General features: G+C 44.6%; 1 protein-coding gene across 8 annotated transcripts in view; it reads right to left on the bottom strand.

Moving 5' to 3' along the window:
* Positions 1-19,597, bottom strand: part of mocs1 (molybdenum cofactor synthesis 1) — a 67,824-nt gene that overhangs the window by 26,132 nt on the left and 22,095 nt on the right. For 6 of the 8 annotated variants that reach the window (XM_072247429.1, XM_072247419.1, XM_072247390.1 and 3 more), the window contains exons 2-4: positions 14,363-14,495; positions 11,160-11,327; positions 4,241-4,405 (exon numbers count right to left, since the gene is read on the bottom strand). In XM_072247429.1, the coding sequence (XP_072103530.1) occupies positions 4,241-4,405; positions 11,160-11,316 (322 nt within the window). In that variant the 5' untranslated portion in view covers positions 11,317-11,327; positions 14,363-14,495. Of the gene's footprint in view, positions 1-4,240; positions 4,406-11,159; positions 11,328-14,362; positions 14,496-15,128; positions 15,342-19,597 lie in introns of those variants that run through there. The other 2 variants (XM_072247404.1, XM_072247412.1) reach the window with 2 other exon arrangements.

Raw genomic sequence — 19,597 nt, 5'->3', positions numbered from 1 at the left:
CTCAGGTCCTTTTTGTTCTTCTACATTCAATTCAAACCTGCGCCTTCTAGCTTTGGTCTCCTCTACCCTGGGTGGTGGGGTGGAGATACGTCTTGAACAAAGGAGGTGTAAGGTGCTCCTTCACTCCGCTAGCCTGAAGGTCCCCTTTTTGGGCAAGGTGTAGCACCACGTGCCCCCTCCCCCCCCTGCAAACGATCAGGGCTACGTGAAGCCATGGGAGCAGGTGGTGGATGGTCGTTTGAGCTGCTGGTGCATACTTCAAGTCCTGGTTATGTGACCACTGATGCCAGGCATTCTCTGAAGAGTATTGCTAACGGCTGGGGTCTTGTAAAGATGCTGCCCAGAAGGTGGCAATGGCCAATCATTTCTGCAGAAAAATTTGGCAAGATCAATCACAGTCATGAGACATGATCGGCACGTCATATACACAGCACATGAAGATGATAATCCTGCGGGAGAAAAGACCGAGTTTATTCACCTTATCTGTGCTCCTCATGGTTTTTATAAATCTCTACAAGGTCACCCTTCAGCCTTTCAAGCAAGTCCTAGTTTATCCAATCTGTTCTTGTTACTCAAAACCTCCAGTCCCGCTAATATCCTTGTAAAGTGTTATAATTGGGATGACATCCTTCCTATAGCAGAGTGACCAGAAGACAGAGTCATAGAAAAGTACAGCACAGAAACGTGCCCATCGGCCCATCTAATCCATGCTGAAACCATTTAAACTGCCCACTCCCATTGACCCACACCAGGACCATAGCCCTCCATACCCCTACTGTCCATGTACCTATCCAAACTTTACTTAAACTTTGAAATCGAGCTCACATGCACCACTTGCGCTGGCAGCTCATTCAACACTCACACGACCCTCTGAGTGAAAATGTTTCCCCTCAAGTTCCCCTTAAACTTTTCACCTTTCACCCTTAACCCATGATCTTTAGTTGTAGTCCCACCCAACCTCAGGTGTACACAATATTCCAAGTGTGGTCTCACCTTTGTCTTGTGCAACCACAACCTGACATCCCAACTCCTGTACTCAATACTCTTTACCCAGGCCAGCATGCCAAATGCCTTCCTCACCACTCTATCAATGTCACAACTTGCCAGGAACAACACACCTTCAGCCCTAGGCCACTCTTAACACTTAAGTGAACGAACACTGAAATCACCAAGGTTATGTATCAAATGTTGTAACTGGGATTGGTATAGATGGGTACTTGTTTAGTACAGGCATGGTGGACTGAAGGACCACACTTGTTGCACTATGACAAATTCAACTCTCCTCAGGGGAGATTGGCTGGATCAGCCAGGGTGTGTAGGAGACATGGAGTCCGGTTTAGTGCTGTTCATTCCCTGAGACAAAGCAAGAAGCAAGATGTTGGATAAAGCTACAGATGATGAACAGACCTTCCATCATGGGCTTACAGCACCACCCTGTGGCAATACTGTGCGACTGCAGCATTGTATTGGGCTTTTCAAAGACAGAGACAAAACACAAAGGAGGGCTGAGCCTTCACAGGGATATCCACAGCAACCAATTCTGCACGCAGACAAGCTGGCTACAGAACAATGGGTTCTGGGACTTAATTACAAGGATAGAGAGTAATGGAGATGCTGACCAGTGTATGAACCCACAGAGGTTACTGCTAAGTAAAAGGACAGGGGCGTGGTAAAGAGAGCACAAACACGGAGTCTTCTCTCTCCTGCAAACTGCATCAATACAAAGAGTCCTATGTGCCTATGCCCAATTCTCTTTTACACACTGCTGGGATTTAGGTGGTACCAGTGACACTTATCGCCCATTGGTAATCAGTTGTGCACCAAAGGGTTGCAAGGACACTGGAGACTCAACCAACACGTCTACCGGTGATGTAGGTAGACAAGTGGTAAAGGAGGCACTTGGTACGCTGTCTTCATTGGTGAGGACATTTCCTTACAATGGTGGAGTACTGTCGCAGTTCTGGTTGTTCAGCTATAGGAATGATACCAAGGAACTGTAAAGGATGCAGAAAAGATTTGAAAGGATTTTACCAGGACTGGAGGGCTCCAGCTACAAGGAAAGGCTAATCTGGGACTTGGCTTCCCTGGAGCACAAGCAGCTGAAAAGGGTAACCATAGAGGTACAGCTGTCCCCCACTTTTCGAATGTTCGCTTTACGAAACCTCACTGTTATGAAAGACCTACATTAGTACCCTATCTTTGCTTTCAGAAGGTGTTTCCACTGTTACGAAAAAAAATTCAGCGCGCGCCCTGAGCAGCCGCTTTCCCCTGGATTCGGAACTGCTTTGCTTTAACACGTGCCTGTGAGCAGCCGTTTGCAAGATGAGTTCTATGGTATCAGAAAAGTCCGAAAGAGCTCATAAGGGTGTTACACTTACGGTAAAACTAGACATAATTAAGCGATTTGATCGTGGTGAACAAAGTAAGGACAAAGTGAGTTTGGCTTGTGTAAGGTGACGAACATGATGTTGAAGAGGTTTTGGCATTCCATGACCAAGAACTGACAGGTGAAGAGCTGATGCAATTGGAAGAAAAAAGGATGACAATTGAAACCGAATGAGTAATGATAAAGTACGACTTTAATTTTGAAAGGGTACGTCAGTTTAGGAGATATTTGCAGGATTGAGTCCTTATTAAAGAACTGTGTGATAGAAAAATGCGCGAGGCTCAGCAGTCAAGCAAGCCTTCCACATCAACCACAGCAGATGACGAAGCTCGACCTTTGACATCGAGGCGGGCAGAGATAGGAGAAGATGAGCTTCCTGCTCTAATGGAAACAGACGACAAGATGACACTCCAGTGTCCCACCACCCCAACCCCCAGACCACGGACAGATACTGTACCGATTCGCGGAGAATGCAGCAGTAGCCGGGAGGCACACAGCACATCTTTAAGAAAAAAGCCGAAATAAACATGCTAATTAATTAGGGGCCGCCGACACGTAATTGTCAGCCCAGATCAGAGACGACACAATCGGAAATTGGCACTGATTTGGGCCGACAATTATGTGTCGGGCAGCACCTAATTAATTAGCTTGTTTATTTCGGCTTTTTTCTTAAAGATGTGCTGTGTACCTCCCGGCTACTGCTGCATTCCTGCATGCTTCGCGGCAATGTATTGTTCGGTGGCCTGGAGGGTGGGGGCCACTGCACCACCCAACCTGCAACAACTCAGTCTAACACACCATCATCTGTGTGCTTGGCGCTGTCCCGATTCCGGTAAGTGATACTACACTGTACATACATTATTTCTACTTTATATAGGCTGTGTATTTTTACGTGTTATTTGGTATGATTTGGCAGCTTCATAGTTTAAAGGTCACTGGACAGCGCTTGCGCCGTGTTTTTGCCAGCAGCGCTTGCGCGAGATTTTCTGCCGATGGTGCTTGCGTGAGATTTTTGCTACGGAGAACAGTTTAGTAATGATTGTGGAAAAGTATTTCTACTTTATATAGGCTGTGTATTTATCATATCATTCCTGCTTTTACTATATGTTACTGTCATTTTAGGTTTTGTGTGTTATTTGGCATGATTTGGTAGGTTAATTTTGGGTCTGCGAACGCTCACAAAATTTTCCCATATAACTAAACAGTAATTGCTTCTTCGCTTTACGACATTTCGGCTTACGAACCGTTTCATAGGAACGCTCTACCTTCGGATGGCGGGGGAAACCTGTGTATAAAATAAAAATCACAAGGTGGAGAGTCACAGTTCTCCACCACTGCTGACATCACCCCGCCCCCACCATTCCTGCCGCAGAGTAGCAGAATCTAGAATAAGAAGGTACAGATTTAAGGTGAGAGGGGTCAGATTTAAATGGAACCTGAGGGGCAACTTTATCCACAGAGAGGATGGTGAGGATATGGAACAAAGCTGTGGATGCAGGTACCATTACAATGTTTAAGACATTTAGACAGATACGTGGTTAGGAAAAGTTTTACAGGAATACAGGCCAAATGGGACTAGTTCAGGCAACCTGACATGGACAAGATGGTCCAAAAGGCCCGCTTCAATGCTGTATATGACTAAGTCTACCCTCCTTCATCCATCATCATTGCTGTGCAGAACAGCTGCAACCTGTTTATTACAAAATAAACCACTCCCTGGAGAGTGCGGATGCCACCAGCACCACTGTCAGAGTAGCACTCAGCCTGTTATGGGGGGTGGGGGGGAAGAAGAGAAGAGTGAGGAGTAGAGAAAAGGCGTCTACAGGGAAACCAATGAAGGCTGACTACCCTTACCTTTCCTTCGGGCAATGAACTCAAACTTAGCGGGGACCAGGGTATCCAGACTGATGTTGAGAAGGTTGAGGCCTGCCTCCTTCAGACTGGGCAGCAGCTTGGTCAGGTTGATGCCGTTCGTTGTAACGGCCAGCGTTTTCAGGTTTTCCAGCTGCCGGAGTCGAGCTGTTTGAATGGGAGCAAGACAAGTGGAGTGAAAAAACAGATTGCACCCAGCTTTGCACAATACATCAGGCCAAATAATTAAAACGATTCCGCTTAGTGATAACTCTGTTAAAAGCCAAATAGATTAAATGTCTGGGAATGTGGAAGACACATTGTGTAACATACTTAGGACAGCAGAATTTGCTCTGCAAGTAGAGGAATCAACTCTGCCAAGCCAGAAATCTTTGCTGCTTGGTCATAAAAAATGAAAGCATGGTTCAAGGGTTGTCATTTGCAAAGGGACTACAAACAGAAATGAAGGGGGAGTCAATATTTCCAGTTGTTGAGCAATTTTTCCCAATGAGAAAGATATTTGGCTCACCAACGTTCTTGCATGTGTAACAGAAGGAAAACCAACAATAACAGGACACCAACGCAGTCTTATTTTCTTTAAAAAGTCTGTACTTAACATATTTACCATTCACTGTATAACTCACAAACATCTCGCTGCAAAGAAACTTAAATGATCAGCTGCACAAATTAAATATTGTTACCACAGTGGTAAATAAAATCAAGTCCCACGTTCTTCATTCTCGACTATTTTGAGAGTTTTGTATTGAGAATGATGAAGGGTGAACACTTGCTGCTGTACACAGAGATGAGGTGGCTCTCCAACGGAAAAAGCCCCAGACATGTTTATGCACATTTTAAAGCCACGATAAAAATTCTTTGAAGACTTGAATGCTTCAATCAGTAATCAATTCAAGAATATTCGGCATGACATTGCTTATTTTCAAGACTTATTTGCAAGATTTAATGAAATCAGTCTTCAGTTGCAAGGAAATAATGTGAATCTTATCAAAGTCAAATCAACCGTCACCACATTTCTGTCCAAGTTGACCGTATTTAAGTGCAACATTAGCCGTCGTGACCTTTTGCAATTTCTGAGCCCTGCTATGTTGAAAGAGAAAGAAAAAATACCAGATGATGATCTTCAAGTACAAAAGCTGCATAAAGACATGTCAGAGAGATCTCAGGACCTTCTCTTGAGTCGAATTCCAGACTGGGTAATAATACAGCGATCTGTGTCTCAGAGGCCGACAGCAGAATATCTTTCCAGAGGCATCAGGCCCCAGTGGTGTACCTGGTTGGGCTCTGAAAACCTGTGCCAACCAACTGGAGTGAGAGCTCAAGGACATCTTCAATCTCTCACTGCTGTAGTTGTTGCTTCAAAAGGGTGACAATCATACCAGTACCCAAGAAAAGCAGAGTGAGCTGCCTCAACAACTATCACCCAGTGGCACTCACATCTACAGTGATGAAGTGCTTTGTGAGGTTGGTCATGGCTAGAATCAACTCCTGCCTAAGCAAGAACCTGGAACCACTGCAATTTGCCTATTACCACAATAAGTCTACAGTCGATGCAGTCTCACTGGCTCATCTCTCAGCCTTGGTTCCCCTGGAAAATACATCAGGCTATGTCACCTACGTCAGGCTGCTGTTTATTGATTACAGCTCAGCTATCAACACAATGATACTCCCAGTTCTAATCAAAAAGCTCCAAATCTTGGGCCTCTGTTGCTCCCTCTGCAGCTGGATCCTTGATCTCCTCACCGGGAGACCACAATCTGTGCACAACATTAAAAAATATTACCTCCTCATCGACAATCAACACTGGTGCACTTCCAGCTACTCTCTCTACACCCACATCTCTGTACAGCTCTAATGGCATCTATAAATTTGCGGATGACACAACTATGGTTGGCAGAGTCTCAGGAGGTGACAAGGAGCCATACAGGAGCAAGATGAGTTGAGTGGTGTTGCACTCAATGTCAGTACGATCAAGGGAATGATTACGGACTTCAGGGAGCAGAAGTTGGGGGATAAGCAGTGGAAAGGGGTGAACAGTTTCAGGTTCCTGGGTACCAACATCTCCAAAGATCTATCCTGGGCACAAAATATTGATATATTTAGAAAGAAGGCACAACAATGGCTATATTTCATTAGGAGTTTATGGAGAATTGGGTATGGCACCGAAAGCACTCACTAATTTCAATGGTGGTACGCTGGAGAGCATTCTATCTGGTTGCATCACTGTCTGGTACAGAGGGGTTACTGCACAAGATCAGAAAAAGCTGCAGGAAGTCGTCCACTTAGACAACTCCATCACGGACACTATCCTCCCTGCCTGGAAGACACCTTCAAAAGGTGACGGAGAGAGGTTAGGCATGTTAGGACTTGATTCACTGGAGCATTAGAGAATGAGGGGTGATCATGGGGGACAGAGATGGGGTGAATAAGTAGTTTTTTTCCCCAGGGCTAGGGAAAAGGGGCATGGGTTCAGGGTGGGTGGAGAAAGATTTATTACAAAACCAAGAGGCAGTTTCTCTTATACCCAGAGAGTGCTCTGTATGGAGTGCTCTATAAGAGCTGTCAGCAGAAATAGCTAGGCAGGTTCAAATGTACTTGGAAACGGAGAGGAAAGGTTTAAGAGGGTTATGGTCTAAACATGGGCGAATGAGACCAGGTTAGATTATTGTCTTGATCAGCATGGAACAGTTCCAAAGCAAGCCACACAAAATGCTGGAGGAACTCAGCAGGCCAGGCAATATCTATGGGAAAGTGTAAACAGTCATCAGGGCTGGTGACGGGTCTCAGCCTGAAACATGGACTGTTTATCCATTACCATAGAAGCTGTCTGGCCTCCTGAGCTCCTCCAGCATTTTGTGTGGGTTGCTTTGGATCGCCAGTATCTGCAAATTCTCTCATGTTGGGTCTCGATTCCACACTGTACGACTCAGACTCCGTACGTTAACAGTGACAGTGGTTCCTCAGTGTTAGCCCTTTCTTCCGAGACAGTTCCTTGGAATGAAGGATGACCTGCCCTGCAGATTCTGGAGGTGACCAAAAAGGTATATATGGGAAACATTTTCCAAAACCCGTGGGGCAGGAGGAGTCCAAGAGGTGGGGTAGGGTTGGGAGATGCTGCATCCCCTTTCACCGCTCACACAGGGCTTGCAGTTGTATAGCATGGGAACAAGCAACATGGACTATTGTGTCCATGCTGAGCAGCAAGTACCCGTCCTTACTCATCCCATCTTCCAACAAGGTATGGAAACAGCAAAGCCTTTAAACGGAAAATTCCGCAAAAGGTAGTGGATTTGGCCCAGTACGTCACGGATAATGCCCTTCCAAACATTGAGCACATCTACATGAAACACTGTCGCAGGAAAGCAGCATCCATTAGAGATTCCCACCACACAGGCCACGCTCTTGACTCGCTGTCGTCAGGTACAAGAGCCTCAGGATTCATGCCAGCAGGTTTGAGAGCAGTTACTACTGCACAACCATCAGATTCTTGAACAAGTGGGATAACTACACTCACTTGCCCATCCATTGAGATGTTCTCACAACAAATCGTCTCACTTTAAGGACTCTTTATCTCATGTTCTTGTAATTTATTGCTATTTATATTTGCATTTGCACCGTTTGTTGTCTTCTGCACTCTAGATGACCTTTCATTGACCCTGTTATAGCTTTGCTGAGTATGCCCACAGGAAAACGAATCTCAGGGTTGTATATGGTGACATACATGTACTTTGATAACAAAATTTACTCTGATTTTGGCCTGTAGCTTTCAACGCTTAGTGATTCAAGTGCTCATCTAGATATTTCTTAAGTGTTGTTGGTAACACCTCCTCCGCAAATCTCTGACAGTGCATGCCAGGTACTCACAACTCACTTGGTGAAAAAGCTCTTCCCCTTCTCCCCGATCCCTTCCTCTTTCTATGAGCTCCTGCTACGACTCATTCCCAAAACCCCACAACCTACTTTCCAGATTCTACAGTGGCTTTTTGGCATCTAGAAAAGCTGTGTGTAGCTAAACCCAGACAGGGAGTAGAAATAAACAACTCACACCCAGAGCACACAGTGGAAACTGGGACACAAACCAGGAGGGATTATAGGGAGGTTGTATATAATTACACCCATTGAACACGCCGAGTCCATCAACAGCTGCAGCTTTCGGAAATCTAAAAGAAGAACATAATGCGCTGGAGTTACTCAGCAAGTCTGGTAACCCTACTACAGGAAGAATGTGGAGGTGTTGGAAAGACTACAGAAGAGGTTTAATCAGGATGCTGTCTCGATTGGAGGGTATGAGCTATGGATGCGAAATTGGACAGAGTGTGTTTGCTTTCATGAGACTGATAGTGGAGAGTGACCTGACAGAAGTTTATAAACTTCTGAAAGGCAGTCGGAATCTTTTACCCTCAGTAGAAACGTCAAATACTAGGGTACATGCATTTTAGGTAAAAACGGGGAAATGTTTACAGGGGATGTACAGAGGCAAGCATCTTCTATACCCATGTAGAGTGGGAGTTACTTTCAAGGACTCTTCATCTCATGTTCTTGATATTTATTGCTTAGTTATTATTTATTTCTTTTTGTATTTGCAGTTTGTTGTCTTCTGCACTCTGTACCAGTGGGGGCTACAGCCAGTCTTTCATTGATTCCGTTATGGCTATTGGATTTATTGAGTACGCCTGCAAAAAAATGAATCTCAAGAGTTGTATACTGTGACAATATATGTCCCTTGATAATAAATTTACTTTGGGGTTTAGGAGTGTGGAACAGACTGCTGGGTCAGTGGTAGAAGCAGATAAGATAGTGGTGTCAGGAATGAAGGGAGATGGATCAGGAACAGGCAGAAGAGATTTAGTTTAATTCGGCATCATGTTTGGCAGAAAACATTGTGAGTCGAAGTGCCCCTTCTTATGCTGTGCTGTTCTACACAAGTCTAGTAGCATCTGTGGAAAGATAAAGACAGGTCTCAAGACCCACACTCTGCATTTTCCCGATCGCAAGCACTACAGCAGTTCAATGAGAAATGGATTTATCCCATGACCAGCCAAAAGTGACTTGAGATCTAGTTACATTTGAATGGGGCACAGAACATCAGAGCTTCGCCATTGTCCCATCAGGGTCCCCAGGGGCTTTGTCAACACGGTAACAAGGCCTCGGTCCCAGCATCTTGAGAAATCCAGTTTCGCTTTCCCTCTGGTGCTTCTGCCAGGCACCAAAGGGAAAGGGAAACCCAGTGATCAGGCGCTGTCAGGGCAACGGGAAATGAGGCAGCCGTATTTAGGGCCTGAGGATTGTCAAAGCATTGGTAGACATTTGGATGATTCCTGGACCAAGGGGAGGAGAAACAAGCAAGTGGGAAAGGCAGTATAGGCATCGGCAGGCAAGTTGATCCTTTGATAGATCACCCTTCACAGCCTGCCTGGTCAACTTTGCCAAGAGCTTCCTGCTATAGTCCTCACCTCTGTAGTGCTACCCCAATGGCATTTTTAACAAGCTGTCAAACTACTATAGAGCTGCCCAAGCATATATTTCCATAGAAAATTCCAATGGAAAACCTGGGAAGTTAAATACTGTAGCAGGTTCTGTATAACCAGGTAATGGAGAAAGGTACTCAAACAACAATGATAAAGTTAAAGACACCTAAAAGGCAGATAGGTACAAGAATAGGAAAGCTTTGGAGAGATATAGATCAAACATGGGCAAATGGGACTAGCTTAGATTGGCACCTCAGTTGGTAAAGATGATTTATGCCCAGGAACCTGTTTCTACATTTTATTCCTACTCTATAACTCTAAATATCTGGACAAGAATTTGAATCACCAAGGCATAGAAGGGTACAGATCAACTGCTGGTAAATAGAAAGGGGATAAATAGGTACTTGAAAGTTGGATGTGGAAGGCCAAAAGGCCCATTTCACTGCTGTGCAACTATGAAACAGTGAGTACAGCAAGAACCCACTAGCCAGCAAGGCAATCAGAAGCAGCTAAAGAGTTCTGCTGATGGAGTCCTCCGATGACAGAGCTGGAAGCTTTCTGTCCATCTTTTCCTGTGCCACCAAAATTAAATTTGTGCAGAGAGAAGATTGGTTTAATTCCTGTCCGTCGAGCTTGGTCATCGCTAAGTATTGCCAACGGGATCTATTACTTTGACCTGAGAAGGCAACTGAGGCTGCAACTCCAAACACCCTTTGAAGGAAACTTGTTCCACATGAAGTTGTGGCACTGCACCTGGATCCGTGCCCTTAACTCCCAGTGACCCCTGAACATACAAGGTTTTGACTATCACTGAATTTGTAATGTTTTACTTGCAGTTAATGATGGCGGAACTACTAGTCTGGGAGGAGGTGACGGTTCAATCCCTTGCCAGTCAAACCTGGCACCTGCCCTACGCTACCAAGATTAAATTTATGCAGAGAGATGATTGGTTCAAACCTTGCCAGCTGAGTTGGTGACAGCTGTACACAAACGAATCAGATTCATGCAGATAATTTATCTGGTGCTACCCTCTAGATAATAAACTTTCCTCTATTGAGGTTATTTACGCATACTGGGAAAAGTTGCCGCAGTTAGCATTTTCTACCACACAGTAACATATCACCTTACAGAGTAGATCAACTTTCTCCACGATACTGATTTGTCTCATCGCCAAATCATTTAGGTCACGGTATTGACACAAATACTTGCTTGGTCATTATTCAGACAAGCAGCACTTATTGACTGTCGGCTACTGTGGTTGCTGGGCGACTGCAAATGCTTGCTAATTCTTTCTTTTTCAATTCTGGGACAACAGTTAGGAAGTGGAAGGGAAGGAGAGGGGGGAGCATCTGGCCAATTCCTGCTCTTCAATAACCTCACTGGAAGGGATCGGGCATGGGGGGGGGGGGGTGTCCCCACACTAGTTGGAGACTCACCCATGATCTCCACCACGTCAGGCCTGATGAGCGGTTCACCTCCCGTCAGGCGGATCTTGTCCACACCCTCACTCACAAACAGCCGCGCCAGGGTGATGATCTCCTCGGTGGTGAGCAGCTGTGATCTTGGGGTTAACTTAACCCCATCCTCAGGCATACAGTACTGACCTGCAGGGAAGGAGCCAGAGATCGGTGTCCAGTTTACAATCGCTGATGTAGGTCATGCAATGTTTTGTTTTGTGGCAGCAGCGCAGTGCAAGACAAAACAAAATTATTATGAATTACAATTAAAAACAAATAAAATAGTGCCAAAGAGGAATCTTGGCAGAGAGTTCATGCACTGTTCAGAAATCTGATGGCAGAGGGGGAAGGAGCTGAACCTATATTGTTGAGTGCTAGTTTTGAGGTACCTCCTCCGCATATTAGTAATGAGGAGAGAGCACGTTCCGGGTAGTGTGGGTCCTTTATGACAGACGTCATCTTCTCGAGGCAATGCCTTTTGAAGACGTCCTCGATGGCAGTCACTGCACAAAAATAGTATTGAGTCATAGTCTTACAGCGTGGAAAGAGACTCTTCAGTTCACTGACCTTTAACCATTGGCACTAAGCCTATACCAATCTACATTTTGTTCTCCCCACGTTCCAAACAACTCCCCTACATTCTGTTGCTCACTAACGCACTCACGGCGATTTACAACCTACCGACCTGCACGTCGTTAGGATGTGGGACAAAACTAAAGCACCCCCTGGAAAACCCACATGGTCATAGGGAAAACATACCAACTCCAGGCACAAATAGCACCCGAGGTCGAGATCGGACCTGGGTCTCTGGAGCTGCAAGGCAGCTGCTCTACCAGTTGGACCACTGTGCTATCGTGGAGCAGAGTGGTGTAGATGAAGACAACAGAACAGGGACAACAGGAGAAGAAACTGAGCAACGAAGGGCTCACTGCAGCTTTCTCTAGATGAGAAGCCACTAAACACAGTTGTGGTCACCCTGCTACAAAAAAGACATTATTAAGCTAGAAACAGTGCAAAGATGAAATACAATATTAGAACATAGAAATCTACAGCACATTACAGGCCCTTTGGTCCACAACGTTGTGCCGACTATGTAACCTACTCTAAAAAATACAGAGAATTACCCTACCATTTTTCTAAGCTCCATGTTCCTATCTAAGAGTCTTTTAAAAGACCCTATTGTATCTGCCTCCATCACCATTGCCAGCAGTGCATTCCATACATCCACCTATCTGAAAAACTTACTCCTGACATCCCCTCTGTACCTACTTCCAAGGACCTCAAAACTATGCCCTCTATTTCAGCCCGGGGAATAAGCCTCTGGCTAGCCACACGATCAATGCATCTCATCATCTTATACACCTTTATCTGGTCACTCTCATCCTCCATCGCTCCAAGGAGAAAAGGCCAAGTTTACTCAACCTATTCTCATAAGGCATTCTCTCCAATCCAGCCAACACCCTTGTAAATCTCCTCTGCACTCTTTCCATAGTATCTCCTCACTTAGTATCACCTCACTTCCATAGCATCACCTCACTGTAATGAGGTGACCAGAACCAAACACAGTACTCCAAGCGGGGTTCTGAACAACACCGTTGACCTGCACAGCAGCTTTGAGTGTGCTATGGACACGGATCTCAAGATCTCTGATTCTCCACACTGCCAAGAGTCTTGCCATTAATACTATATTCTGTCTTCAAATTTGACCTACCAGAATGATCCATCTGACAGTTCTCAGTCCAGTTCTGCATCCTATTGATGTCCCACTGCAACCTCCAACAACCCTCCAGACTATCCACAACACCCCCAACCTTTGTCATCAGCAAACTTACTAACCCACCCTTCTACTTCCTCATCCAGGTCATTTATAAAAATCACAATGAAGAGGGGGTCCCAGAACAGATCCCTGTGAAACATCACTAGTCACCGACCTCCATGCAGAATATGAACCATCTACAACCACCCTTTGCCTTCTGTGGGCAAGCCATTTCTGGATCCACAAAGCAAGGTCTCCTTGGATCCATGCCTCCTTACTTCCAGAATGAGCTTTGCGTGGGGAACCTCATCAAATGCTTTACTGAAATCCATATGCATAATATCCACTGCTCTACCTTCATCAACGTTCTGTTACATTCTCAAAGAATTCAATCAGACGCGCAAGGTACAACCTGCCCTTGACAAAGCAACGCTGACTATCCCTAATCAGATTTTGTCTCTCCAAATGCTCACAAATCTTGCCTCTCAGGATCTTCGCCAACAACCTACCACTGAAGTAAGACTCACTGTGTCTATAATTTCCTGGGCTATCTCTACTCCCCTTCTTAAACAAGGGAGTAGAGGATTTGAGGGCTTGAGTTATAGGAAAAGGTTTGCATATTATTTGTTGGAGTGTAGTAGACCGAAGGTTGAATTTATGGAGGTGTACAAAATCATGAGGGGCAAAGATAGGGTGAACACACTCAGTCTTTTTCCCCAGGGTGGGTGAAATCAAGAACTAGAGGGCATAGGTTTAACTAGTGTGGGGAGAGAGTTAAAATAACATGCGGGACAATTCTTTATGCAAAGTCTAGTGCATATGGAATGGGCTGCCAGAGGAAGCAGGTACAATCACAATAATTTAAAAAAATACTTTGGCGGGTAACTGAAAATGACTGGATTGAAGGATTACAACAAATCACCTGCTGCAGGAATACAGGAGGCTGAGCCGCAGCTGTGAGAAGACTCAGCATTTTGGGTCGACAATTCCTTTCCTCCCACAGATGTTGCTTGACCTGCAGATTTTCCTGCAACAGGGTGTTTGTTGCTCCAGGTTCCAACATCTGTAATCTCCTGTATTTACAGCAGGCGTTCCCAACCTTTTTATGCCATGGACCAATACCATTAAGCAAGGGGTCCCATTGACCCCAGGTTGGGAACACCCGACTTAAAGGGAATGAGCCAAACATAGGCAAATAGGACTAGTTTAGATGGGCAACTCGGTCAGTATGGAAGAGGACTGCTTCCGAGCTGTCTGAGTAACACAGGATAGGTCACAGCCCATGATCAGGGTACCATTCGGATCAGGGTAACCATCTACTTATCCTTGATCATCATATACTCTTTCCCACTTTGCTATTCAATGTGAGAAATCATCCAGAACACGGCAAACCCACAAGGATGCGAAAGGGCGAGGACAAACTTACATCGCAGGTTGCACTTTTCAGTCAGCGAGATCCTCAGGTAGTTGTGCTGCCTTCCAAAGCTGTCCGTCAGGAAGGCTGAGAATAGCAGAGGCTGGGAATTAAAACGGCTCCTCCTTCCCAGTCCTGGTGACGCCTAGAGAGGAAGAGGAGACATTAGCAGGGTAGGTTCCCGTTTCATATGATTTCCTGAAGCTGATAACTAACTGAATGTTCCCATGCTCTGGTTGCTGAGAAGTGAAGATGAGAGGAGGAAGCCACCTGGATCTTCTAGACTCAACTTAACTGTGGTTGCTCATTCAAATCCAATGATCTGCTCCAGCTTTCTCCTAATAAACAAGTTTCTGAGACTCCAAGTTTTGAATGCCCCCTCAAAAACCAGTTACACTGGGGTGCAGCTGTAGAGATGCCGACTCAGGTGCTGTCTTTGTGGAGTTTGCATGTTTTCCCAGTGAAGCGCGCATTTCCTCTGGGTGCTCCCACATCCCAAGGATGCGTAGGCTGGAAGGGTTAACTGGTCAGTGCATGGGGGTGAGGGGTAGAATTGGAGAATAAAACAAATTAAGAGTGGGATTAGTGTACAAACTGGTGATCTATAGCTGGTAGTGGCTCAATGAACAAAGATGCATTTCTATATATCCCTGTTGACACTATGCTCTTCAGTCTTCACTGGGTAAACTTTCAGATACATGATTAAGTGTGCCTCACTGAAAAATGTTATTCAAAGATGCTTTTATAAAGTGCCTGAGTTTCAGTATGTTAAACGTACCAAATGAATCCAAACTACTTGCATTAATAGATAAAAGGATGTGGGTCCCCCTGAGACCTAGAGAAAGGCAGAAAGTAGGAGAGGGCTAGTCTTCCGCCATGTTTGTTACTTATGTCCAGCCAGCAACATGATTTGATGGGTATGACTCTCAAACCCACAAATCCAGTCGAAGAACTGCTCCACCCTAACGCCCCTTTCCCGGTGCATTCAATAAACACATCCAGCGACTGCAGTGCCAGCACTTGAAAAGAGTAGTTAAATTATTTATAAAGAATTCATAAACTTTTGCTGCATATGGACATTCTGTCCTCTCCGACTCAGTGAAGCAGTATACAAGGGTTCAGGTGTTACAGCATCAGTGAATCTTTAACACAAACACACAGTGGGTTAAAACAGAGTACTAAAGACCCTTTTTGTACTGGTTATGTTCACTCTCCCAGCTAATGCGAGCCACGGGGATGGATTTTACAAATACAGTCGCCGCCCTCCCCAGTCAACTACCATACACTGAAAGTCTGCTTTGGTGAGTGAGGGTCTTTGGACTAATCTGATTAAGCAGCCATAGCCCCGAGGTGGAACCCGTGAACTCGCCTTGGGGTTGAACTTTGCACTAGTCAACAAGAAACACAGCAAGTCCAAGCAAGAACACTGAGACTGGCCCGGTTCCAGAAATTTGTAGTAAAAGTGTCATAGCCAGCTATTGCAGGTTCACAAACACTAGCCCTGCTGGTTAACTACAGGAAGCACACACAGTCCCGTCACTACTCGTAAACAGAGTGACTCAGTTCCCAGAAACTCTAATCATCAACGTACACCTTGTGACCCAGCCCCCTGGCCAACTTCAGTTCAATGCTGCCAAAATCTTTCACTTAATCAGCATCTGTAAAGCAGGAAAGCTGTCCAAGATACTCACATCAGTAGTAGGGCCATTTCAGCCCAGCTTGTCCATGATGCCCATCTATGCTTATCCTTATTCCTCTAATCCTTTCCAGTCAAAGTACCTGCCCAAATACCTTTTAAATTGTTGTAACAGTATTGGCCTCCTCTACCACCTCTGACAGCTGAGTTCAGATATTCACTCAGTGGTATGGCAAAACCCACCCCCTAGATCGCCTTTAAACTTCTCTCCTCCGGTGCCTTCCGGTTATAAGACATAGGAGCAGAATTAGGCCATTCGGCCCATTTAGTCAGATCTGCCGTTCCATCATGACCAACTTATTATCCCTCTCAACTCCATTCTCCTACCTTCTCCCTGTAACTTTTGATGTCCTGACTAATCAAGAACCTGTCAACCTGTACCTTAAATACACCCAATAACTTGGCTTCTACAGCTGTCTGTGGCAATGAATTCCACAGATTCACCACCCACTGGCTTAAGAAATTTTTCCTTGTCTGTTCAATTATGGGGCTGTGCCCTCAGATCCTAGACTCACCTACTATAAGAAACATTCTCTCCACATCCACACTATCTAGGCTTTTCCATGGGCAATAGGTTTCAATGAGACCCTCATTCTTTTAAACTCCAGTTAGTACAACCCAGGGCCATTAAATGCTCCTCATATGTAAACCCTTTCATTCCTGGAATCATTATTATGAACCTCCTCCAGACCCTGTCCAATGCCAGAACGCTTTCTTAGACAAGGTTCACAATCCACCAAGTGTGGTCTGACCAACTGCTTAAAGCCTCAGCATTACATCCTCACTTTTGTACTCTAGAAATCTTAAAATGAATTTCCAACATTCCATTAGCCTTCCTCACCACTGACTCAACCTACAAGCCAACCTTTAGGAAATCCTGCAAGAAGACTCCCAAGTCCCATTGCACCTCGGATTTTTGAAATTTACTCCCCATTTAGTAAATAGTGCAACATTTAATCCTCCTGCTGCACTACACTTCATCTGCAACTTCTTTGTCCATTCTCCTAATCCAGTGGTCCCCAACCTCTGGGCTGCGGACCGATACATTGCCACGAAGAATGCAGCAGTACCCGGAATGCACCCAGCACATCTTTAAGGAAAAAGCCTAAATAAACAAACTAATTAATTAGGTGCCACCCAGCACGTAATTAATTTCAGCTTTTATTTTGTTTATTTTGGCTTTTTTCTTAACGATGTGCTGGGTGTGTTCCGACTACCACTGCACCACTGCATTCTTCGCGGCAATGTATCGGTCCGTGGCCCGGAGGTTGGGGACCACTGTCCTAATCTGTCCAAGTCCTTCTGTAGACTCCCTAATTTCCTCAGCACTACCTTTCCCTCCACAAACCTGGCCACAAAGACATCAATTCCCTCATTCAAACCATGTAAAAAGCTGTCCCAGCACTAACCCTTGCGTCCACCACTAGTCAATGGCAGCCAACTAGAAAAGGCGCCTTTTATTCCCACTCTTTGCCTCTTGCCAGTCAGTCTTCTATTCATGCTAGTACTTTCCCTGTAAAACTATGGGCTTGATCTATCTTGTCAAGCAGCCTGATGTGTGGCATATGGTCAAATGTCTTCTGAAAATCCAAATAAACAACATTCAATGACTATCCTGCCTGTTATTTCTTCAAGAAAGCCAACAGATTTGTCAGGCCAAATTTCCCCCTTAAAAAACCATGCTGAGTTTGGCCTGATTTATCATGTGCCTCCAAGTAACCCGAAACCTAATTCTTAAATATATACTATGAAATATGTTTTACCATTGAAGGCAGGCTAACTGGCCTATAATTTCCTTTCTTCTGCCTTCATCCCTTCTTAGAGTGATGACATTTGCAATTTTCCAGTCCTCCAGAAGCATTTCAAAATTTGGTGATTAGAAACATAGGAACAGAAAACCTACAGCACAGTACAGCCCCTTTGGCCCACAAAGCTGTGCCGAACATGTCCTTACCTTAGAAATTACTTAGGGCTACCCATAGCCCTCTATTTTTCTAAGGTCCATTCTTGAAAGATCATTACTAATGCCTTCAGCTATCTCTTTCAGAACCCTGGGTTGTAGTCCATCTGCTTCCCAAGCACATTCTCCCTAGTAAGAGCAACTACACTTACCTCTGCACCATCACTCTCGAACTCCTGGCCTACTGCTAGTGTCTTCCCTAGTGAACATTTACGCAAAATGCTCATTAAGTTTGTCCACCATTTCTGTGTCCACCATTACTACCTTTCCAGTCTCATTTTCCATCAGTTCAAAGTCTATTCTCGACTGTCTTTTATTCTTTACAAGTATATCTCTAAAAAACCTTCAACATCCTCTTTTATTGGCCGGCTGACCTTCATATTTCATCTTTTCTCTCCTTATGGCTGTTATAAAGTTGTATTCTGTTGTTTTTTTTTATAAAGCTTTCAAATCCTCTAACTTCCCACTAATTTTTGCTCTATTATATGCTCCCTTTTGGTTTTATGCTGTCTTTGACTTCCCTTCCAAATTTCCCCTGGAATCTCCAGCCACTGTTGTTCTGTTGTTATCCCTGAAAGTGTCCCTTCCCATCAACTTTTGGCCAGCTCCTCTCTTATGCCTCTGTCGTTCTTTTTACTCAACTGTAATACTGATACATCCAATTTTATCTCTCACAATGCAAGGTGAATTCTATTATACTATGATCACTGTCTCCTAGAGTTCTTTTACCTTAAGCTCCACAATCAAATCTGGATCATTACACAACACCCAATCCAGAATTGCCATTCCCCTAGTGGGCTCAACCACAAGCTGCTCTAAAAAGCCATCTCGTTAGCATTCTACAAACTCCCTCTCTTGGAATCCAGCACCAAACCGATTTTCCCAATCTATTTGCACATTGAAATCCTCACAATTATTGCAACATTGCTTTTTTTCATGCCTTTTCTTTCTCCCATTGTAATTTGTAGCCCACATCCTGGCTACTGTTCAGAAGCCTGCACAACTCCCACCAGGGTCTTTTTACCCTTGCAATTTCTTAACTCTACTCAAGGATTCTACATCTTCCAATCATATGCCACCTCTTTCTAAGGATTTTATTTCATTTTTTTAAACCAACAGAGCTATCCAACCCCCTCTGCCTACCTGTCTGTCCCTTCAATACGATGTGTATCCTTAGATGTTAAGGCCCCAACTATGATCTTCTTACAGCCACGCCTCAGAGATACCCACAACATCATACATGCCAATCTCTAAATCCGCTACAAGATCTATCTATCTACCTTATTCCGTATAATATGTGCAGTCAAATATAACAATTTCAGTCCTGTATTCATCACTTTTTTTGATTTTGGCCCCCTGTTAAATTTTAACTCATCTTATTTTATCATCTGCCTGTTCTTCCTCACAGTCTCACTTCATACTGCATCTAGTTGCATACCAACTGTCCCATCACTCCGGTTCCCATTGTTATAGACTCCCTGCCCTGAGGTAATGATTCTGATAATCTAGCCTATACCATAAACCTCTGTAAAGTCACCTCTTGGCCTCTGACATTCAAATGAGAATAAATTCAGCCTCTTCATTCTCTTCT

Source organism: Mobula birostris, chromosome 2, assembly GCF_030028105.1.
Source record: "Mobula birostris isolate sMobBir1 chromosome 2, sMobBir1.hap1, whole genome shotgun sequence".
In the NCBI taxonomy this organism is placed as follows: Eukaryota; Metazoa; Chordata; class Chondrichthyes; order Myliobatiformes; family Myliobatidae; genus Mobula; species Mobula birostris.
Note: the sequence above shows the minus strand (reverse complement) of the source record. Positions and strands in the feature narration are given on the sequence as shown.